General features: G+C 40.7%; 1 protein-coding gene across 3 annotated transcripts in view; it reads left to right on the top strand.

Moving 5' to 3' along the window:
* The window catches only part of smpd4 (sphingomyelin phosphodiesterase 4), a 124,977-nt gene that overhangs the window by 4,873 nt on the left and 94,881 nt on the right, over positions 1 to 25,223 (top strand). For all 3 annotated transcript variants that reach the window (XM_069933775.1, XM_069933774.1, XM_069933776.1), the window contains exons 2-5: positions 4,067 to 4,153; positions 14,131 to 14,273; positions 19,249 to 19,324; positions 24,796 to 24,904. In XM_069933775.1, coding sequence (XP_069789876.1) covers positions 4,067 to 4,153; positions 14,131 to 14,273; positions 19,249 to 19,324; positions 24,796 to 24,904 — 415 coding nt within the window. The remainder of the gene's footprint in view (positions 1 to 4,066; positions 4,154 to 14,130; positions 14,274 to 19,248; positions 19,325 to 24,795; positions 24,905 to 25,223) is intronic.

Genomic DNA, 25,223 nt, shown 5'->3' with positions numbered 1-25,223 from the left:
TTCCACTGATTCAAATCATATTTCATTTTAGACAATAAAGGCAAATAATTCAATTCGTATCGATGACTATAATCAGAATCTACCTCAACACCTAAATACTTAATCTGATCATTTAAATTTCACAATATGCCTACACAAAGAATAATCCATTTCAGCTAAAGGCATAATCTCACTCTTTTCCCCAATTAATTTTATAACCTGATACCTCACCATATATCTATCATGCAAGTTCCTCAAAGAATTCAGAGGTTCTGCTGAATATATCAAAATGTCATCTACAAACAAATTTATTTTAAATTCATCTAATTTCATCTTCTTTGTTCTTGTGCTTGAATTTGGGTGTAAAAGGTATTGAGTTCCTACTGCACCGGATTTAGTTTTATAACAGGTTACGGCATTTAGTCCCTGCCACAGCTGTCAAGAGCCCTTTGTTGTTTCCATTTTCGTCTTGAAACTCCACTTTGCCCAAAGGTCATTCTTGGCCTGATAATCTACATCCTAGGGTACTTAAAGAAGTGGACATTCAGATAGCAGATGCTTTAAGAATTATTTTCCAGAACTTGATAGACTGAGGATCAGTACCCATAGATTGGAGGGTAGCTAAAGTTACCCCACTATTTAAAAAGGGGGGGTGTAGAGAAAAAGCAGGGAATTATAGGCCGGAGAGCCTTACATCAGTAGTGGGCAAAATGATGGAATCCATTATTAAGGATGTAATAGAAGAGCATATGACTAGCAGAGAAGGGATCAGACAGAGTCAACATGGATTTACAAAAGGTAAATCGTGCTTGACAAATCTATTGGAATTCTTTGAGATGGTGACAGGTAAAATAGATGGGGGAGAGCCAGTGGATGTGGTTACCTGGATTTCCAAAAGGCCTTTGATAAGGTCCCACATAAAGGACTGGCATACAAAATCAAGGCACATGGGATTGGAGGCAAGGTATTGATGTGGATTAAGAACTGGCTGGCAGATAGAAGACAGAGAGTTGAGATAAACGGCTCATTTTCTGAGTGGCAGGCGGTGACCAGTGGGGTGCCACAGGGATCTGAACTGGGACCCTAGCTGTTCACAATTTACATTAATGATCTAGATGAGGAGATTGGATGTAATATCTCCAAATTTGCAGACAACACTAAGCTAGGAGGGGTTGTGTGGACTGAAGAGGGGGTCAGGAAGCTCCAGTGTGATTTGGATAAATTGGGGGACTGGGCAGATACATGGCAAATGCACTACAATGTGGATAACTTTGGTAATACAAACCAGAGGGCAGATTACTATTTGAATGGCAATAGATTGGGAGATGGGGAAGTGCAGAGAGACCTAGGGGTTCTTGTCCTCCAGTCACTGAAGGCGAGCATGCAGGTACAGCAGGCGGTTAAAAAGGCAAATGGTATGTTGGCCTTCATGTCAAGAGGGTTTGAGTATAGGAATAAGGATACCTTACTGCAGCTGAACAGAGCCTTGGTGAGACCACACCTGGAGTATTGTGTGCAGTTTTGGTCGCCTTATCTGAGGAAGGATGTTCTTGCAATGGAGGGAGTGCAGAGGCGATTCACCAGGCTGATACCTGGAATGGCAGGAATAACTTGTGAGTAAAGATTGCGCAATTTGGGATTGTATTCGCTGGAGTTTCGAAGATTGAGAGGGGATCTCATAGAGACATATAAAATTCTGGCAGGACTGGACAGAATGGATGTGGAAGGGCTGGTTCCAATGGTGGGGGAGTCCAGAACCCGGGGCCATGGTTTGTGGATAATAGGCAAACCATTTAGAACCGAGATGAGGAGGAATTTCTTTACCCAGAGGGTGGTGAATCTGTGGAATTCATTGCCACAAAGAGCAGTAGAGGCAGGTTCATTGAATATATTTAAGAGGGAATTAGATATATTTCTTCAGTATAAGGGAATTAGGAGTTACGGAGAGAAGGCGGGGACGAGGTACTGAACTTTAAGATCAGCCATGATCTCATTGAATGACAGAGCAGACTCGAAGGGCCGAATGACCTACTCCTGCTCCTATCTTGTTTGTTTCTATGATCTGGATCTCTGGACTTAAATGCCTGTGATTCTGGATTTTGTTGTTCATCCAAGGCTTCTGGTTGGGGAAAATCCTGAACGGTTTGGTGGGAACACACCAAAATGGTGGAAAGAACATCAGAAATTGATCAGAATTATACCTGAACTCTGAGAGAAACTAGCACTGTACTATTTTCTTTGGAGTTAGAGAGATTTAAAATTGTCAACATTGAGGATTTCTGATGGAGTGAATAAAGTAAGACTGTTCCCTCTGGGCAGGGGGTGAGGCAGCAAGAAAGAAAACAGGAGTAGGAGAGTGTTTCCATTTTGAAGTGAGTTTTGGGGAAATCACCTTGTATCCAATTTGCTTCAGGATATGTAGTGAAAGAAGGTAGAACCGTGGATTCTGAGGAAAGAGTAGTAAGTTTTGGTGTGGTCTGTACCTTGCAACAAATTCCAGCCACTCATCAGTCTCTGTGGTGTTTGGTTCCCAATTAAGCAAAACTTTTGATAATTATCATCCTTGTTTTCGCATCTCTTCATGGTCTTGCCCTTTCCTGTAATCTTCTAAATCTCTGAGATATCGGTAGCGCTTTAATTCTGCCCCAGGAATACCCTTGAATTGAATACATCATTTGGCATATGTCTTGGCTACCATCACCCTCCAGCTCTGGAATAATTTCTTTAAATCTCTTTCTACCTGATATTTCTCATTGATGCTACTTAAAACATAACAAGGATTTTGGTGGTGGACCCAAAAAATTTGGCTCAGTATTTGAAGTAGATTCTCCTGCGATGAGCATTGGGGAAACCTACCTGATTTGAAGTGCTTTATAAACTACTGGGTTTAGTTGTCAATTGTGAGTCCTATTCCTGATGACATCTGACTTCAGCAGGTATTAAAGTATTAAGATCTGCTTATTCTTGAATAGCTTTCTTATAATTTCTCTATTTTTGCTCTCTGGTTTATTTGGAGGTTCTTTCTGTTGAATTTATCATTTCTGAACTCTTCCCTTGAGTTTTTGGTGGTCAGCGCAGTACAGGCCCTTCATCCATGATGTTGTGCTGACCTATGAAAGCCTGCTCCTCAATAATCTAATCCTTCCTAAGATCACACTCATAACTCCCTACTTTTCTTACACCTACACACCTATCTTTTGATTGTCCCCATTGTGCCAGCCTCCACCACCTCCCCGGTAATGCATTCCAGGCACCCACAATTCACATAAACAATTCGCCTCTGACATCTTCCTTAAAGTTTCCTCCACTCTCCTCAAACAGATGTCCTCTGGTATTTGCTATTGTCATCCCAGGATAAAGGTGCTCTCCACCCTGTCTAAGCCCCTCATAATCTTATACACCAACACTGAGTTAGTTCTCATCCTTTGTCACTAAAGAAAAACACCCTAGCTCTGTCAATTTTGCTTTATATGACATGTTTTCCAATCCAGGCAACATCCTGGTAAATCTCCTCTACACCATCTAAATCCTTTGCATAATGAGGCGACCAGAAATAAGAGCAATACTCCAAGTGTGGTCTACCCAGAGTTCTACAGAGCTGCAACATCACCTTCACTCTCGAACTCAGTCCCTGACTTAGTGAAGGCCAGGACACTTCACACCTTCTTAATCAACTTGTGTGATCTGTGGACCTGGACCCAGGTTCCTCCATGCTGCTAAGAATCCTTCCTTAACCATCTTCTCTGGCTTAAGGTCCTCTTTTATTCTTATACATTTTTTAAAATTTAAATTAAAAAAAAATTTAAATTTAGACATACAGCACGGTAACTGCCCATTTAGGCCCAAGAGTCTGTGCCACCCACTTTACACCCCATTAATTTACACCCCCTGTACATTTTCAAATGGTGGGAGGAAACTGGAGCCCCCAGAGAAAACTCAGATGTGGGGAGAACATACAATCTTCTTACAGACAGCAGGGAATTCGAACCCTGTTCCCCATCGCTGGTGCTGCAAAGACATTACGCTAACTACTATGCCAACTGTGCCACCCCTAAAGTGAAGGAATAAAAGTATTCTCTTTTTACAGGGACTTCTTAGAGCAGATGGTGTGAACAAGGCTCCATTTCAGAGATGCCTGGACTTATCCAAGGTGATAGAAGATTACTCTGCCAAGGTACAAAGTGATTGACCCTTTGGTCTTCAAATCTTTCTCCCTTTCCTTTAGTGCCAATTTTTAACGGGCTGGTCTTCAATTGGATCCTAGTAGCCATTCTTCTGATCACTTGCTCAACCAGAGGGACGTAGCTAAATCTAATCCTTCCAGAGCCGTACAGCACTACAACACATTCAGCCCATCTAGTCCATGTTGAACCATTATTCTGCCTCATCTGATTGACCTGGACCATAGCCCTTTATAATCCTCCCACCTGTGTGCCTGTCCAGATTTTCCTGAATGTCAAAATTGAGTCTGCATTCACCACTTCAGCTGACGGCTTTTCCACACTCTCATTACTCCCCCCCCCCCCCCCCTCCATATTTCCATTGAAACATTTCACCTTTCAGGGAAGGAGTCACGTGATGGAATAGTGGCCGGTAGGGGAACTCCAGCCCTCTCCAGAAGAGTTTTTTAAAAAAAGAGAAAAAACAAAGGCACAAACATAAAAACCATAACAAAGTGAAAATAAAAGTGTGGAGAAACTGGCAGCGAAGAAAGAAAAACCAAAAGCAACGGGAAGAAAAGAAGGAAAGACGTCGGAAGAAGAAGGTGAAGGCCTTACCTGTACGAGGAGGCCCGCCGTGGAGAGAGAAGCCCGCTCCCTGAGGTCAGTCGAAGCCCCGAACTCGGGACTACAAAAATGGCTCACGGAGCCAAACAAAAGTGCGCAACCGCGCATGACAAAAATAACACTGACGGGAGGGGGGACCAGCTGAGGAGTAGATCTCCACAGCTGAAACAGGCAACTACAACACAACAGCAAGAGGAAAACATAAAAAATAACGAGAACAAGAAGGAAGAGAATAAAAATAAGAAATCAAAGAAACAACAGATGACCAACCCAGAGGAAGAAGACCAACATCAAGACACTTCTAATAAAAATAAGAAGACCAAAAATACCCAACAAAATAAAACAAACAACCCAACAAGAAAACCAGAAGAGACAGAGGTAAAGGACACAGATCCTGGAGTGGACTCAGAAGAAAAGGAGGAAGAACACAGAGAAATGGAAGATGAAGGGAAGGGCAAGTACATGGATATATTTTTTTTTAAAGAATATATGGAAACAGTAAAAGAATGGCAGTCACAAGAATTCAGTGAAAGTGAATAGATTAGAGATGATCATGACAGATATAGGAAAAAGAGTAGACAAGGTGGAAGAGCGAGAAACAGCCATAGAAATGGAAGTAGATGACTTAAAAAAGAAATTAGAAGAATCTGATAAAAAAAAATTAAAGAAACACAGGAGCTGTTAGCTCAGAAGATAGATATAATGGAAAATTATAATAGAAGAAACAATATAAAGATAGTGGGCCTTAAGGAAGATGAAGTAGGCAAAAATATGAAAGAATTTATAAAAGAATGGATCCCCAGGGTCCTAGGAAGACCAGAATTACAGGAAGAAATGGAAATAGAAAGGGCACACAGAAGATTAGCCCCTAAACCACAACAAAAACCAAGATCCATTCTAGTAAAATTCCTAAGATATACAAGAGAAAATATATTGGAGAAGGCAATGAAAAAAATAAGAGAAGACAAAAAAACCACTGGAATACAAGGGTCAAAAAAATTTTTTTCTATCCAGATATAAGTTTTGAACTCCTGAAGAAGAGGAAGGAGTTTAATGCAGCAAAAACGACCCTATGGAAAAAAGGTTATAAATTTATGTTAAAATAACCAGCGGTACTTAAAATGGTTATTCCGGGGCAGCAAAACAAACTATTCTCGGATCCGGAAGAAGCACGAAAATTTGCAGAACAACTACAAAACAGACAGACATATGAAGAGATGTAACAAGAACAAAAATGACAACAAACTATATGTATGTGTGTATGTGTATATAGATATATATATATCTCTATATACACATATATATATGTATATATTTATATATATATATATACATATATATATATATATATATATGTATATATTTATATATATATATTATATATACATATATATGTATATATGTATATATAAAAAATAGAGTATAGGTAAGAACTAAGAAGGGAAAGAAAGGGAAGAAAGGAAGTAAGGAGGGAATTAAGAGAGTGACCTTTGAAATATATGAAGATTAAAATCTTTTCTGGGGGGGGCTGGATGGGGAAGAATTACAGTCACTGCGAAATCAGTTGACACTTGCGAGCGGATTCGCAAATCCAAATGGAAAGGGGAGATGTGGTTGCCCGACAAGGGACAAAGGGCAACTCAGAAAGGGGAGGGACTATTGGGGTTAAAGAAATTTTAGATATGAGAATAGTGGAAATATTTTGTTTTAGAAATGTTGTCTTATAATGTGTTCAAAAAAAGAAAGCAGAAATGGATAAGAAGGGAAGGTGGTGATGAGGAAACAGAAAGGAAAGATAAACAAAGTATGAAATGGCCTTGTTGAACTATATGACTTTAAATATTAATGGAATACATAACCAAATCAAAATGAAGAAACTGTTAAATTTACTGAAAAAAGAAAAAATTGATATAGCATTCGTACAAGAAGCACATCTAACTAAAGTGGAACACAAGAAATTAAAGAGAGATTGGATAGGACATGTAACAGCACCATCATATAATTTTAAAGCCAGAGGAGTAGCTATATTAATCAATAAAAATGTACCAATCAGAATAGAAGAGGAAATAATAGATCCAGCAGGGAGATATGTAATGATAAAATGTCAGATATATTCAGAGTTTTGGAATTTACTCAATGTATACTCACCTAATGAAGAAGATCAAAAATTTATGCAAGATATCTTTTTGAAGATAGCAGATACGCAAGGGAACATACTAATAGGAGGGGATTTTAACCCTAATTTGGACTCAAACATGGATAAAACTGGAAAAAAAACTAACAGAAAGAACAAAGTAACCAAATTTATAATTAAATCGATGCAAGAAATACAACTTTTGGATATATGGAGGAAACAACACCCTAAGGAAAAGGAATATTCATTCTATTTGGGTAGACACAAAACATACTCAAGGATAGACCTATTCCTGTTATCAGCCCACATTCAAGGGAGAGTTAGGAAAACGGAATATAAAGCTAGACTATTATCGGACCACTCACCCCTGTTATTGGCAATAGAGCTAGAGGACATCCCACCAAGAATGTATAGATGGAGATTAAACTCCATGCTACTTAAAAGACAGGATTTTAGAGAATTAATTGAACGACAAATTAAAATGTACTTTGAAATAAATATGGAATCAGTGAAAGATAAGTTTATACTTTGGGACGCAATGAAAGCATTCATCAGAGGGCAAATAATAAGTTATGTAACTAAGATGAAGAAGGACTACAATCGGGAAACAGAACAGTTGGAAAGGGAAAAACAAATATAGAAAAAGAATTAGCAATAAAGAAAGATACAACTAAAAGAAGAGAATTGGCAGTTAAAAAAATAAAATATGAAACACTACAAACATATAAGGTGGAGAAGAACATAATGAAGACAAAACAAATATGAGCTAGGAGAAAAAACGCACAAAATTCTAGCGTGGCAGCTTAAGACAGAACAGACTAAAAGAATGGTATTGGCATTAAGGAAAAAGGACAAACAAATTACATATAATCCAACGGAGATCAATGAAAACTTCAGGGAATTCTATGAGCAATTATATCAAACTGAAAACGAAGGGAAAGAAAACAAAATAGATGAATTTCTAACTAAAATTGAACTACCGAAATTACAAGGCGAGGAGCAAAATAAATTAATGAAACCATTTGAAATAGAAGAATTACAGGAGATATTAAAAAAACTACCGAACAATAAAACACCAGGAGAGGATGGATTCCCAATAGAATTCTATAAAGCATTTAAAGACTTATTAATTCCTCCTCTTCTGGAAGTAATCAACCAGATTGATAAAACACAAAGCATACCAGATTCATGCAAAACAGCGATAATTACAGTAATACCAAAGATAGGGAAAGATCCACTTGCACCAGCGTCATATAGACCAATATCTTTACTTAAGAAAATAGCTAAACTATTAGCAAACAGATTGGCCGACTATGTACCAAAAATAGTAAATCTAGACCAAACTGGATTTATTAAAAAAAGACGAACAACAGACAATATCTGTAAATTTATTAACTTAATTCACGCAGTAGAAGGAAATAAAACTCCAACAGTAGCTGTTGCTTTAGACGCAGAGAAGGCCTTTGACAGAGTGGAATGGAATTATTTATTCAAAGTACTACAAAAATTCAGCCTACCAGAGAAATATATTAATTGGATTAAAGCATTATATAAGGGGCCATTGGCGAAAGTGACAGTAAATGGATATATATCAAAACAATTTAACTTAAGCAGATCAACAAGGCAGGGATGTCCACTATCTCCCTCGCTGTTCGCGTTAGCTATAGAACCACTAGCAGAACTGATAAGAACAGAAAATAAAATAAAAGGGATAAAAATAAAAGAGAAGGAATATAAAATCAGTCTATTTGCCGATGACGTTATAAAATACTTAACAGAACCAGAAATATCAATAAAAGAATTACATAGGAAATTGAAGGAATATGGAGAAGTATCGGGGTACAAGATCAACACAAATAAAAGTGAAGCAATGCCAATGGATAATGCGGATTTCACAAAGTTTAAGAAAGAATCGCCATTTAGATGGCAAATGCAAGCAATTCGATACCTAGGTATACAACTAAATAAAATCCTCGGCCATCTATATAAACTCAATTACCATCCATTAATGAAAAAATTACAGGACGACTTAGAGCATTGGAAAGACTTACCACTAACACTAATAGGAAGGATAAACTATATTAAAATGAACATTTTCCCAAGGATACAATACCTATTTCAGTCATTACCAATACACCTAACAGAGAAATTCTTCAAGGAGCTAAAGAAAATAATAAGGAAATTCTTATGGAAAAGGGGGAAACCGAGGATAGCACTAGATAAATTTACAGAATGGTACAAACAAGGAGGCTTACAACTACCAAACTTTAAGAATTATTATAAAGTCGCACAATTAAAATACCTATCAGATTTTTATCAAACAAGGGAAAAACCAGATTGGACAAGATTAGAACTAGATAAAATAGGGGAGAAGATACCTGAACATATACTATATAAATGGGATGAAAAATTGGTGCAACGTAGGAATTCACCGGTATTGCATCATCTGCTCAACATTTAGAAGAAGATTCATGTAGAAAGGAATAAAACAAGTTACCAACTATCAAAACTAATATTGACGCAAAATCAGCTAATCCCTTTTACAATAGATAACCTTTCCTTTAGAGATGGGAGAAAAAAGGGATCAAAAGAATAGAAAATTGTTTTTCGGGAAATAAATTATTATCCTTTGAACAAATGAAGGATAAATATAATATAACTCACGATACAATGTTTGCATACTACCAACTGAAAACCTACTTGAAGGACAAATTGGGAAACAGTCTGAGGTTACCAGAAGGAAGCAATTTTGAATATGTGATTACAGACACAATGATAATTAAAAAGTTTGTAACAAACATGTACATCAAACTGCAAGAAAAGGAGAACAAGGAAACAAACGGTAAACCTAAACAAAAATGGGAACAAGATCTAAACATAAAGATAAAGAATGAAACATGGGAGAAGCTATGCTCCGGAACTATGAGAAATACAATAAACCCGAGGTTACGCATGATATAATATAACTGGATACACAGGCTATACATCACACCTCAAAAGTTAAATAAATGGGACCCAGCAGTATCAGACAGATGTTTTTGCTGTAAAAAGGAAATGGGAACAACAATTCATGCAATTTGGACATGTGAGAAAGTGGAAAAATTTTGGGAAGATCTAAACCAGATATTAAATAAAATCTCAAAAAGCAATGTACCAAAATACCCAGAGATCTTCCTCCTAAGTAATATAAGAAACAAAGAATTAGGACTCGATTTGGATGGAGCACAAAAAAGATTTGTTATGATAGCCCTAGCTGTAGCAAAAAAATGTATTATGTCAACCTGGAAATTAGAAGACAACTTGAGAATACAACAATGGTACATAGAAATGAATAAATGTATTCCATTAGAAAAAATAACATATAATTTAAGAAATAACATTACAATATTCGAACAAATATGGGAGCCATACATGAAACACAATAGAGAAATCCTACCGTGGACTTCCACCACCTAAAATGACAGAAGGAGAAGATAATGAAAAGAACTGACTCAGTAAAATTTCTTGTTTATTTTTATTAAGTGACAACATTGTTTAACGGGTTTAATGTATCTTATAGATTGAACTTTAAATAAATGGTGAAGGGAGGGGGGAAAAAGGGGAGAAAACGACACTATATATTTAAGAAGAAAAATGTCTGTATGTATCTTGGTCAATATGGTTTATAGTGTGAAAAATAAAAAATTTTAAAACATTTCACCTTCCATCTTTTACTCATTCCTTATTTCTTATTCTCCCTACCCTCAGTGGATAAAGACTACCATATTTACTTTATCTATACCCCTCATAATTCTCTCCTCCGATCTCCCCTCATTCTCAGACACTCCATGTAAAAGTCAACTTATTTTACCTTTCCCTGTACTCAGTTCCTCAAGTTCTGACAAATCTTCTCTGCATTTTTTTAAATCATACTGTAGTTAGGTGACCAAAACTGCACACAAACTCCAAATTTGGCCATTTGATGTCTTGATGAAGTTCACGATAACTTCCCGACGTCTATGCTCAGAACTTTGATTTGTGAAGGTCAATGTACCAACATCTCTCTTTACAACCATATCCACCTGCGATACCATGTTCAAGGAACTGTGTACAGTGCCCTTAATAATGGGACAGACACTTTTTTTCATTTATTTGCCCCTGTGCTCAACAGTTTTAAATTTGTAATCAAATAATTCACATGTAATTAAACTGGCAACACACCATGTGGGTATATCTATCAGGCTCACAGAATCCCTTGTCTGTACCCCTGACAATGGAGTCCCCTATGACCACTGCATTCCTCTTCCTTCCCTTCTGCACCATGGTTCCAGGCACAGTGCCAGTGACCTGGTCACTGTGGCCATCTTCTGTCAGGTCATCATCCCTCCCCCCCTCCTCCCCCCCCCCCCCAGCAGCATCCAATACAATATACCTGTTGCTGAGAGGAATAGCCGCAGGGGTGTTCTCTACTATACTGGTGTTTTTCTTCCCTCCCCTGACAGTTGCCCACTTACCCAACACCCCTAGTCAAGGGGTAACTACCTCCCTGTATGTCCTATCAATGACTTCTTCCCTCTCCCTAACGAGCCACAGGTAATCAAGCTGCAACTCCATCTCCCAAATTTGCTCCTTAAGGAGCTGCATCCCGGTGCACCCAGTGAAGGTGTGACCACTGGGGAGGGTGAAGATCCTATCAACCACCTCCACACTCTCCCTGACAAGCCGCAGGTCATCAAGCTGAAGTTCCAGTTCCCCAACTTGGTCTTTAAAGAACTACATCTTGGAGCACTTGGCACAGACATGGCCACTGGGAAGGGTGGAAGTCACCCATGTTCCCACATCTGAAACTCAGAACAGAGCACAAACCCCATAGACATGACTCTGAATTCTATATTAAATTCATTAAGAAAGGAAAGTAATACAGCTTACCTTTCTCCTCACCTGCTTTCACCGAAGCCTGTTGAGCCAAAGCCTCGAAGTCCTATTCTTTCGCTGTGCCACTCACTCGCTGGGCTGCTCTTTGTCCCTCCCTTCCTTTTATTGTTCCATTATCAGTTAAACCTGACCAGTAAGTTTACTTTATGTACTTACCACATCAGCCAACACACCTCCTCCTTGACCTCCTCGTTGCCTGCCCGACTAGGCCCATGACCGGTAAATTTACTTTATATACTTAACTGCCCCATTGCTCAGCCAATACACCAACTCCTCGACCACCTCATCGCCCAACGAGATGTAGAAATTACAGCCTTTTTTATACATAGTTCCCCCATTTCAGGGCACCATAATGTTTGGGACATTTGGCTTCACGTGTTTGTGAGTACTCAGATATGTTTAATTGTTTCATTAGTGCAAGCCCACCTCACTGACAAAAGACAAAGGAGGAAAAACCCAACAACCAACCCCAACCAACCAATTTTCCCTTGCAACCGCGCCTGCCTGTTCCGCATCGGACTTGTCAGTCACCAACGAACCTGCAGCAGACGTGGATATACATCTCCATAAATCTTCGTCCACAAAGCCAAGCCAAAGAAAGAGTGCAGGTATAAGAGATCTGGGCTTGCTTCTAAGCTTTTGATCACCTTTGGAGTGTGTAGTTGCCATTTTTCAACATGAAGATCAGAGTTATGTCAATAAAAGTTATAAAAAAAACATTGAGACTGAAAAGCAAGAATACGATAGAGACGTCGCCCAACCTTGGGATTACCAAAATCAACAGTTTAGAATATCGTTAAGAAAACTCCATGAGGAAATATAGAGGCAACACTGCAAGATACAAACCATGGCAAAGGTGGAATGCTTTAGATCTTGGACAGTTCCTTTACACCTCCACACTTTTCTCTCACCATCACTCTGATACAGGTTCATCTTGATCTCATCTGTCATCAAGACCTTTTTCCAGAATTCTGTGGGCTCTTTTAAATACCTCTTGGCAAACAGTAATCTGGCCATCCAGTTTCTGTGGCTAACTAGTGGTTTGCACCTTGCAGTGTAGCCTCTGTGTTTCTGTTCATTAAGTCTTCTGCGGACAGTGGTCATTGACACCTCCACACCTGCCTCCTGAAGAGTGTTTCTGATCTGTCAGACGTGCGTTTGGGGGTTTTCCTTCATTATGATGAGAATCCTTCTGTCATGAGCAGTGGAGGTCTTCCTTGGGAGACCAGTCTCTTTGTAATTACTGAGCTCATCAGTAAGCTCTTTCTTCTTAATGATGTTCCAAACTGTTGATTTTGGGAATCCTTTTCAGCATCATTAATTGTTTCATTGGCAGAACTCTGGTCCTCATGTTGAAAATGGCCGCTACAGACTTCAAAAGTTTAGAAGCAAACCCAGCTCTCATATCTGCACCAACGAAGCAATTAAACATACCCGAGTACTCACAAACACCTGAGAAGCCAAATATCTCAAACATGGTGCCCTGAAATGAGGGGACTATGTATAAAAAGTGCTGTAATTTCTACATGGTCAAAGCAAAATGTACATAAATAACCTGGAATAAAATCTGGAATGTGCACTTTAATCACATGTAAATTGTTTGATTACAAATTTAAAGCTGGCACACAGGGGCAAATAAAGGGAAAAAGTGCCTTTGTCCCAAACATGGAGGGCAGTGTATCTGTACTCCCAGATCCCTCTGTTCTACCACACTCCTCAATTGCCCTACCATTTACTGTGCAAGTCCTATCTTGGTTTGTCCTTCCAAAATGCAACCACCTTGCACTTGTCTGCATTAAATTCCATCTGGTCTAGATCCCTCTGCAAGCTTTGAAAACCTTCCTCACTGTCCACTACACCTCCAATCTTTGTCTCATCTGCAAACTTGCAGTGATCCAATTCATCACATTATCATCCAGATCATTGATATAGATGACAAACAACAATGGTCCCAGCACCGATCTCTGAGGCACTTCACTAGTCACAGGCCTCCACACAGAGAGAGAGAGACAGACAGAGACAGACAGAGAGATGGACAATCATCCATTACCACTCCTTCTCCCACAAAGCCAATGTCTCTTCAATTTAATACCTTCACCATAAACACCGAGCTACTGAACCTTCTTGAACTACAGCCCATGTGGTCCTACCAGATTTCAGGTGTTCCTAGTTTTCTTTATCTGGCATTCCTATCATGGTGCTAATGGGATCGAGTGGCTAGATGCCCAATTGGATGGGTGCACAACACATCAAGGGAACATTTATTTAGTTGTCGTCCAGCACTGTGAGCTTACTTTTGTTTCACATCTTTTCCAGGAGCTCCATTTAATTTTCCCTTGGTTAATAGAGACTATCTTTGGGACCCATGATGGAACTTCTGTGGGTTGGAACATACGGTATTTGCAGGGACGAAATAACCAAAATGATTATGCAGCTGCGGTGGAATTCTTGGATCCCAGGTATGCAAGCTATCGAAATTAGGAGAAAGAAATGTGAGACTGAATCCTGGGAACGTAAATTAAAGTAGTTAGATTCACCTGCCTCATTATACGTTGCCCAGCTTGGTAGCTTGATGAATATAACCTGATTGTTCTGCAGGTGATTAAGTGAGAAGTTGGCACAGTTTAGGTTTTTATTTTCAATGGTTATAAGAGTCCTGTGCCAAATTTAATTTGACAGGCTTCTTTTCTCAACGACTCAGCACCAAGATCAAAGAGCCTGCATATCTATTTATCACTCTCTCACACTGGTGCTTCCAGAGGGTTTTGGGCAAAGTGGAAAGACCTTCACTTTATTCCCCTCGATTGTTCCTGATGTAGCAGTGCCTTTTGAGGGCCCAGGTGGAAGAAGACGTGGGTGGTACAGTTAGCGTTGCGCCAATGACTTGGATTGAAATCTGACGCTGTCTGGAGAGTTCGTTCGTTTTCCCCAGGTGCTCCAATTTCCTCCACCCTCCAAAACATACAGGATTGAAGGTTAATTTGCCTGTAATTGGGTGGCATGGGTTTAAAAAGCCGAGATCAGCTTCATGTTGTAAATTTAAAAAAATAATCTCAACCATTGTGATTAACATGTTGTTGAAAACCATTTCTGAAGGGAAGACTTGCATTGATACAGTGATCTTCTCAAACTCTGAATGTCTTAGTACTTTATGGCCAGTTAAGGAATTTAAAAATGTACTCATTGTACTTCAGGAAGCATAAACAGTATTCTTCACACATAAAACCAGGTGACATTGGTTTCATTTACTGAGAGAAAATGTGGTGGACTTGTTTCCCTCTTCTGCCTGCTCTAAACTTCCACCTTCAGCCTCTCCCATCATTCTTTAGATGGGGTGAAGTGGGTGTTTCTGTACTGTTGTGTTCTATGGTTCAGGTTTTGTTTGTCAGAGTTATATGTGGCTGTACTGGAGGTGGTGCTTTTCAAAGGTTCAGTTGAGTGTAAACTGATGGGGCAATGATCAGTAGCATTGGAGTTTCTCCAACAAGGCACGATTGTCAAATTTTCACATTGCTGGGTAGTTGTCAGTGTTTGTCACTGAGCAAGAGGCATGGCTGGTTCTGGGGATCCGATCTTCTGCAGTGCAGATTGGATGTTGTAAGAAACTTTAGCTTTCACTTTGTCCCGTACACCTGCGGAGTGGGTAAAATTGAGAAGGAAGAGATGGCTCATTCATGAGGATGATGTTGTGAACAAGAACCTTGTTTTTTCTTGTGCATCCCACATTGTGATGATTTACTTTTTTTCTATTCGTGACTGGATGGAGCAAGACTGCGGAGTTCAAGTTTATCATCAGGTGAACGAAGAAGTTATTTTTCAAGCGGACACAGTTCAAGATCCCTTTATTGTCATGCATAGAGCATGTAATATTACAGTAAATTACCTTCTGCCTACCATTAGTGTCGCCTGTCGCCCCTTACAGTAAGAGTAAAAGAGAGTCCCTTCAGAGACACTGAGTATCTGTGGATTCACCTCCAGTGCTCCCACAGCCTCTGCAGCTGTGACTCTTGTTCGATTCATTGGCAACCTGAGCTCCAGATCCAAACCTCTGACACGGTCAGGAAGCCTTCAGTGCCCGGGGCTCTTTGGGAACCCTTCTTGCCCTCAGTACCCTCTCAAATCCCGGCTTCAATATATGGTTTTCATGAACCAGTCTCCAGCAGTCCATGTGGGTCCGCCGGCCACAGATCGCCTGCAGCCTGTGTATGTCCCTCATCTGGTTCGCTGCTGTGATCAACTAGTAAAACAGTACAAAAGTGCCAAGTTACCAAGAGATCAGACGGTGCAAATAAAAGGAAGCATAATTGATGAATTATTATTTAGCTGCATTCACAGTTAAATAGGTATGCGGTCCTATGCTGAGACACAGTCTTTGCACCTTAATCATGGAAATATCTGCAGTGTGATTTGGGAGAGAGCAGGAAATTTGCACTGTAATGAAGGAAAGAGCTTTGATTGCTGTTTCGTCTGCCCTGGAAAGGGTGCTCAAGATATTTGAAGTCTGTTTAATATTGGCAACCATTGTGTTGTTCTGGATAACTGATCAGCAAACTCCCAAGACTGGGACACAACACCCCACTGTGTAATTGGATCCTTGATTTCCTCACCTCTTGACCCACAATCATTGAGCATTGGTAAGAATATCTCCTCCACAATCTCTATCAGTACTGGAGAACCACTGATTATTGTAAGTTCTTGGGAGTCACTGTCTCGGAGGATCTTTCCTGGACCCAACACTTCGTGAAGAAATCCCATCAGAACCTCTACTTCCTCTGGAGTTTGCAGAGGTTTGGTATGATACCAGAAACCCTAGAAAATTCCTATACATGTTGTGGTGGAAAGTGTGCTAACGGTCTGGTATGGAAACGCCAATTACCCCAAGCGCAAAACCCTGCAATAGGTAGTGGACACAGCCCAGGACATCACTGGCAAAACCCTCCCCACCATCGAGAGCATCTACAGGGAACACTGCTGTCAGAGAGCAGCAGCGATCATCAAAGACCCACACCACCCAGCACACGATCTGTTCTCGCTGCTGCCATCAGAAAAGAGATATTGGTGCCACAAGTCTCGCACCACCAGGTTCAGGAACTGCTGCTACCACTCCACCATCAGAATCGTCAACAACAAACTCAATCACAGACTCATTTAAGGAGTCTTACTTTTGCATTTTATTGATTTTTCTTTTCCTCTCTATATTGTACAGTCAGCTTGTTTACATTTCTTTATTTGTGTACATTGTGTACATTTATTTTTGCAATAAGTGGTAATTCTACCTGGCCCGCAGAAAAAGAATCAGAGTGTATGTGATGTCATTTATGTACTCTGACAATAAATCTGAAATATTTAGCACTCTTCATTTGAAATAAAGTAAAATCCCTGTTATCTAGAATTCTAGCAACCGACAAAAAAATTGTGGAAAATATATAGCTAAAATATATATAGCTGGGTGGTGTGGGTCTTTGATGATCGCTGCTGCTCTCTGACAGCAGTGTTCCCTGTAGATGCTCTCGATGGTGGGGAGGGTTTTGCCAGTGATGTCCTGGGCTGTGTCCACTACCTATTGCAGGGTTTTGCGCTTGGGGTAATTGGCGTTTCCATACCAGACCGTCAGCACACTTTCCACCACACATGTATAGGAATTTTCTAGAGTTTCTGGTATCATACCAAACCTCTGCAAACTCCAGAGGAAGTAGAGGTTCTGATGGGATTTCTTCACGATGTGTTGGGTCCAGTTTAAAATTGGTGTGTCTCGTTGTAAGTTCGCCAATCCATGCAACACACAATCTCAAGCAACCAGACATTCACTTATCCATCATTACCAATCCCCGTAGGTATGACACGGTTGGTGTACGGGTGAGTGCAATGCCTTTACAGCGTGAACAATTGGAACTGAACCTGGATTTGAATCCGGTGCCATCTGTAAGGAATTTGTACATTCTCCCGTGTCTGCATGGGTTTCCTCCCACCCTTCAAAAACATACCAGGTTGAGGGTTAATGCGCTGTAAATTGGGCGGCACAAACTCGTAGGGTCGAATTGGCCTGTTATGGTGCTATATATCTAAATTTAAATTTAAAAAAAATACCAAGGGTTTTACTGTAATCATTTATCACTAGGTTTCTTTGTTTCCTGGCCTTGTACAATGATGGCGGTTCAGAATTATAACTGGCTTTAAAGCACTTTGAGACAATAAATGCAGAAAACTCTGGAGTTGGGGAGCACTTCAGACCATATCTTTTCACTGCTCCCTTGCTCAGGCAATTCAGAAGCCTGAAGACTAGCCCTCCCCCCTAGGCTCTTGAACCTCCCCTTGTTTCACTATCATTTATAGACTACTGTTGCCACTGTCTGCAGTATTGCAGGTCACTTTTTATCTATCATGTATTTATTGTCTTTAATTTAACTAGTTTACTATGATGGTTTTTCTTTACAAGTACAATCCCCGGTATCTGGCACATCAGGGATCACAGATGCTGGATATGTGAATTTTCCGGTTGACTGAGACTCACTCATACAATGCATTAAAAGACAGTGCAAAATGTAAAATAATTTGAAAAATATCATGATTGGAGTCCTTAATTATGTAAAGTTCACTTAATCAGATAATTCCCGGAACTTACAAAATTTAAATTCAAGCCCTGGTTGCTGGTGCTATAACAGTACTGCACTAAGCATGTAGCCATCATCATTCCTTCCCCCGCCCCCCCAACTGAGGTTTACAGATAAAGCCTTACTAATATAACTAATACTAATAAAGATAAAGGCAGGGATAGGGAGACACTTTGGGAGAGTCACCCCAGCGGTGAGTGGCATCAACCGGCTCTTCATCCTGGGCACTGCCATTTTATTCAAACACAACTTTATTGAAATGTTGATCAAACAGCTGCTGCGGGCGGGGCATGACTGGCTGAATGTTTGCTCCCATCTTCGCCAAGGGGGTAGCGTGTTGCTTTAGAAAACCTATACTTTTACAATTGTAAACTTTTATTTACATTTTTATTTCTTATTTACCTTATTTTTGTTTGTTTTGCCAGTTGGTTGGGCTGCAAGTTGCTTGAATTCTGGTTACGGGGATGTTACGGTACATGTTTGGCTGCAGCAAATAAGAATTTGGCAATATGCTTGCCATGACTATCAATGGAAAACAAAGCTGAGCCAACGTTTCTGGTCGAAGCCCCTTCCTCAGAATGACATGGGGACTTCAAAGAGCTGAAACACGAGCTGCTTCTCTTCTCATTGATGTGGCTGGGCCATGTATTTCCTGAATTTTATGTTTTAAATTTGGATGTCTAGTATTTGTAGAATTTTTTTTTTGACTCTCAAACATTTTGCGGGGTTATCCTGAGGTTGTGATATACTATGTAAATCCAGCTACTTTTTCTTATTCTTTGTGTTATGAAATGAAATCAAAGTGTTTTCCTCTGTTTGGCAGTGGTCCAATGATGAAGTTGGTTTATAAACTACAGGCTGAAGATTATAAGTATGAATTCCCCATCTCGTGCCTTCCAGTAAGTGTGGGAAATAACATTGAATGTTTGCGATAAGTCATTCTGTGACAGGTTAAATATTGGTTGGATTACAACATTTGAAATGATTGAGCAGCTGCAGTTGGTGATTCACTTCGAGCACCAGGGTTATGCAAAGCCAGGCAATCTTAGCTCCAGTAGCCAGGAGGAAAACCTGTGCTGTCGGGAGAAACTGTGTGGTTTTTAATTGCAGGCAGCTAATAAAAGACTTTCCATGAGGGTGTCATCATGACCATAAGATGGCCATCAAATATGCTCCACCATCATGAGTTGATCCACTCAGCCTCACTCTCATGCTTTCTCCCCATAACCTTGGGTATCCTGAGTGTTTAATATCTGCCTTAAATACTCTCAACAACCTGTCCTCCACATGCCACCCATGGCAGGAAACCCCAGAGGTTCACCACTCTCCTGCTAAAATAATTCCTCCACTTCTTTGTTTTAAATGGGCACCCTTCAATCATGAAGTTGTGCATTCTAGCGCTAGACTCCCCTACCATTGGAAACAACTTTGCCACATTTACTCCGTCCAGGCCTTTCAACATTCAAAGCGCTTCTATGAGGTACCCCCCTTGTTCTTCTGAGCTACAAGGACTGCAATCCAAAAGCCATCAAATGCTAATCCCTTCATTCCAGGACCTCCTGTTTCACATCATCATTGTAACCCCTTCAACATAAGGAGGGCAAGGGAGCCAGGGATGTATTGTTGTTACCTTTCTGAGTAGCTTGGGGTAGTCTTGCCAGCCAAGCATGTAGTCCAAGGATCAATTTTCAAAAAAGAGGAATTGGGTAGACTGCCACTGATCACAATAGTCAGCCTGGAATAATTACCAGGGAAGTGCACTGAAGACTGAGGGAGACCTCCAGATCAGGGCTGGGGCGGGGGTTGTTCTAGAGCTTTGAGCAGATGCACAGAAACTCTGGTCACTGACAGCGGGCCATGTGGAATGTCACTGCCCCCTCCAACACCTGACCCACCGTGGCAACATCTGCTATACTCATTGGCCTCATTGACACATCAAGACCGAAGCAGAAGCAATCCATCCTTGATTCCGAGAGACCCGAGGACTCCAAATTGTCGTGTCTCCTTTTAAACTATCTTATCATGTCCTAACGTGACTCCAAGCTTTTTCAAAAGAATACGAAGGATGATGAGCTGACGAGCAGTTGCTCGTTGGATGTCCCTGTGACCTGTCCTGAAGATTGAAACATGTTCATTCACCTCAACCTCCTCCCTGGGATGGGAGGCTGATTCCCCATGGTTTTCATGATTCTGGTGTGATGGATAATATTTAGAACTTGGTCGAGGTCTAAGTAAGAACTAGTTACAGATTCGAACAGCATCCATTGAGAGAAATGGAAAATCAGCGTTTCAGTTCAGGATCTTTTCTCTTTGATACGAAGGCGGGAATGGTAATGTAAAGGTTAAAACCTTGTGCTTTTGATTCTTAGTTAATTTTGTTCCCGTCTCTTCAAAAGAACTATTGTTTGTTGTGTTACCATAGTGACTATGATGTAATATGCCATAATTGCCTTTCATTCTACAAGATGTGAAGGAAGTGTAGCACGAGAAGTTTTTCTTTGAATTTGCGTATCTCTTTAAAGTTTGTATCTTTTGTATCTCTATCATACAGCAAATATTTTGTTATTCATTGTTATGAAAATCTTAATGAGCAGCTATGCAAAATGTTTATCCATTTTATCAATGAATTAAAACTACATAAAGTAACAGCCACTGTTACTTGTTGGATTAAAAAGATCGAAATTCAGAATATTGTAGTTCATGCTTTGGAAGATGATAGTTTGAAATTAGGATATATTAGAATAAAGAAAGTGTCGTCTATAGGTATTAAGGGTAAAAGGTGAGAGGGATGGGAAGGGACCAAGAGGTGATAAGGTACTGGAGGTGAGAGAGGTTGTGACAGGGCAAGTAACTTGCGGTGTTGGAGAAAAGTGGGACAGGGAGTAGGTAAACAGGTGAAAACAGTGAAACCAGGAGGAGGGTGGTGGTTACCTAAACATTGGTAAAATAATTGCACATGATGTTGGAGTTGACACTACCCAGGTGAAAAACAACATGTGGTTCAATAAGTTTATGTTCAGCTTCCTCTTGACAATGGATGAGATTGAGTGAAGATGTATGTGGGGAATGGGGAAAGGAATGAAAATAGTGGACAGCCAGGAGTTCCAGTGGCCCCGTGGACAAGGGAGCAGGTGCCCGGCGGAGCAGTCACCCCCCTCAATTTCCCTGACATTTGCAAGAGGAGAAAGGTCAGAGGAAGTTCACAAGGATGATTCAGGGAATGAAAAGGTTATCACATGATGAAAGTTTGGCAGCTCCTGGCCTGTACTCGTTGGAATTTGGGAGAATGGGGGGTGGGGGGGTGCGGTGGAATCTCATTGTAATATTTCAAATGTTGAAATGCATGGACAAAGGAGATGTAGAATGGTTGTTTCCCATAATGGGAGAGTCTAGTACAAGAGGGTGCAACTTCAGGATCGAAGGGTGTCCTCCAGGATGTGGAGGAATTTCTTCAGCCACAAGGTGGTGAATCTGTGGAATTTGTTGTCGCAGGCATTTGTGGAGGCCAAGTTAATTGGGTGTATTTAAGGCAGAAATTGATAGTTCTTGATTAGCCAGGGCATCAAAGGTTATGGGGAGAAGGCTGGGCAGTGGGGCTGAGTGGGGAAAATGACAGGGCAGACTCAATGGGCTGAATGGCATATTTCTGTTCCTATGTTGTTTCTCATCCACTAACCCAGTGTCTCCCTCATACATTGGTTGTGGATGACCCTCCCTGCCTCTTGTCCAATTCGTAATGTCAGGATGGTCAGTTGTCGCTCTCTGGCTCAGGTTTGTCAAAAAACACACAGGCAGGAACAGCTTAAAGAGTTAACCTGAGACATGAGAGCTGATACGACTGTATTCTTGCCTGCTTCCCTTAACCCTTGATCAGTTGCAGCCCATAAATAGATGACAGTACCCACAGACCTCTGGATAGGCAAGTCCAAGGTTCACCATCTCCTTTGATAAGAAATTTCTCCACTCATTTCTAAGCCACTGTTCCCCAGAAGCTCTGCCCCTTGTTCTTGGATCCCTCACTTAGAGTAAAACCATCTTTCTGTCCTGCTTGTGTCCTTTAATAATCTCATATTTCAACGAGATCACCTTATTTTCTGAGCTTGAAGAAGTGCAGGCTCATTCTGCACAATCTTTCCTTGTGAGGAAAGCTAATAAAAGACTTTCCATGAAGGTGTCGTCATGATCATAAGATGACTATTCAGCCCATCAAATATGCTCAAATATCATGAGTTGATCCACTCAGTCCCACTCTCATGCTTTCTCCCCAAAATCTTGGGTATCCTGACTGTTTAATATCTGCCTTGCCAGCCAGTCTGGTGACAAATGCAGGAAATACTTGATATGTCAGTCAGCATCCGTGAAGGGAGAAACAGGTGTACTGTGGTGCATACTGCATGGCAATCTAATCCTTTCCTTTCCGACGAATCTGTCCATAGTCTCGCGCACTGCCAGACTGAGACCACTGGCAAATTGGAGGAACAGCGCCTCATATTCCATCGAGCCCCATCCAACTAAACAGCATTAACTTTGAGTTCTCCGGTTTCCATTAGTCCTCCCATCTTTCCCTTTCTCCTTTCCTCTTCCTCTGTACTTCTTTCTCTTCCTTCAGCTAAAAACTACCCCCTCCCAATCATTTCTCCTTTCCTCTTTCCTGCCTTATAGCCAATGAACACTTTTGTCTGTTGGTCTGTATTCCTCCCCTTCCCATTCTTCCCCTTTTACTATATTTTTAATATAGTCCCCTGCCTTTTTTGTTATATAATCATATAACAATATCAGCACAGAAACAGGCCAGTTTGGCCCTTCTAGTCTATGCCAAACACCTTTGGCATAACCTTCCATACCTCTCTCATCTATATACTTATCCAATTTTTCATTAAATATTAAAATTAAGCCCATATCTACCAGTTTGGCTGAAAGATCATTCCACACTCCCACCACCCTCTGTAAAGAAATTCCCCCTCGTGTTTCCCCTATACTTTAATTTCAATCCATGTTCTCTTGTTTGAATCTCCCCCACTCTCAATATAAAAAGCCTGACCACATTGAGTGTGTCTGTCTCCCTCATAATTTTCAATACCTCTATCAAATCACCCCTTAATCTTCTACACTCCAGGGAATAAATTCCAAGCCTGTTTAAACTTTCCCTGTAGCTCACCCTGAAACCCAGGCCACATTCTTGTAAATCTTCTCTGCTCTCTATTTTGTTAATATCCTTCCTATAATTCGGCGACCGAAACTGCACACAATATTCCACATTTGGCCTTACCCATGCCTTATACAACTTCAACATGACATCCCAACTCCTGTACTCAATACTCTGATTTATGAAGGCCAACATACCAAAAGCTTTCTTCACCACCCTATCTACACCTGAATTCCTAAATCCCTTTGTTCTACTCCATTCCTCCATTGTCTTCCATTTAACGTGTATGACCTTTGGTGATTAGTCCTACCAAAATGTAGCACCTCACACTTCTCAGCATTAAACTCCATCTGCCATCTTTCCACCCTCTGTTCTAACTGGCCTGTATCCCACTGCAAGCTTTGAAAACCTTACTCACGGTTCACAACATCATTATCTGCATATTTACTAATCCAATTTACCACCCTATCATCCAGATCAATAATATATATGACAAACAACAAAGCACCCAGTACTGATCCCTGAGGCTCTCCACTAGTCACCGGCCTCCAAATTGACAAACAATTTTCCACCACTGCTCTCTGGCATCTCCCATCAAACCATTGTTGAATCCACTTCACTACTTCAATATTAATATCTAATGATTGAAACTTCCTATCTAACCTCTAATGTGGAACCTTGTCAAAAGTCCATGACAAGTCCATGAAAGTCTCTTTCAGGTAGACAGAATACCCCAATGTAAAACCGCATATTCTACCCCTATGCGGCTCTCAGGGTACCCACCTGAAAGAGCAGGAGACGCCTCCGAGGCGCACTTTTTAACCCTCCTCCGGGAGGAATAATCGCCAGACCACTAAAGTCCCCCTAGGCACCTGAATGCAGCTGCCTGAAAGCGGCTGCTAAAGGGTGGGCTGATGACACTATCAGCCGCCGACCCAACTACCTGCTGCCTGGCAACACCCCGCCACACGAGCGGGCGGTCCCCCCCCCCCCCCCCGGAACTGTGTGGGAAACACAGCAGTTCGACTTGCATGGGGGATTATGGGTAGGGAAGATAGCCATTGCTATGCCACATATTCATGACAGGTGGCACCAGTCATCCCACCTCTTTCATATGCGGAGGGAATAATTGGGGAAAAAAATCACTGCTTGTGTTAAGTTTATGTAAAGTTGATTGAAATTGAGGATGTTTTTTAATTCATCTTCTTGTTCTATAATTGACAGGGTCCCGTGAAAGCATCGCTCCAGGAAGGTGTGCTACCTGATTTCCCATTGTATCATAACAAGCTCCAATTTCCCCTCTCAGGACTAACCAGTCTCAGTCTATTGCTCAGTATCCTTTCACACTTGTCCACACAAGTGGTGCCCTCTGCATTACATGCACTGGTATTTATTCAAATAGTGAATAGGCACTTTTGTTTGTGATGTAATTCTGTTCTTGATATTTGCAAAGAAAAACTTTTTCATAAAAGTTTGTGCTTTTATCAGATTTGAAATCCTTTTTATTATCCATTAATGGCTGGAAACATTCATTGTTTTTTGTGTATTTTAATTTAGACATACAGCGCAGTAACAGGTCCTTTGGGCTGATGGTCCAATTTACACCCAATGAACCTACGTCCCCGGTACATTTTGAATGGCAGACACAGAGG

This window comes from Narcine bancroftii, chromosome 4 (assembly GCF_036971445.1).
Source record: "Narcine bancroftii isolate sNarBan1 chromosome 4, sNarBan1.hap1, whole genome shotgun sequence".
Lineage (NCBI taxonomy): Eukaryota > Metazoa > Chordata > Chondrichthyes > Torpediniformes > Narcinidae > Narcine > Narcine bancroftii.
Note: the sequence above shows the minus strand (reverse complement) of the source record. Positions and strands in the feature narration are given on the sequence as shown.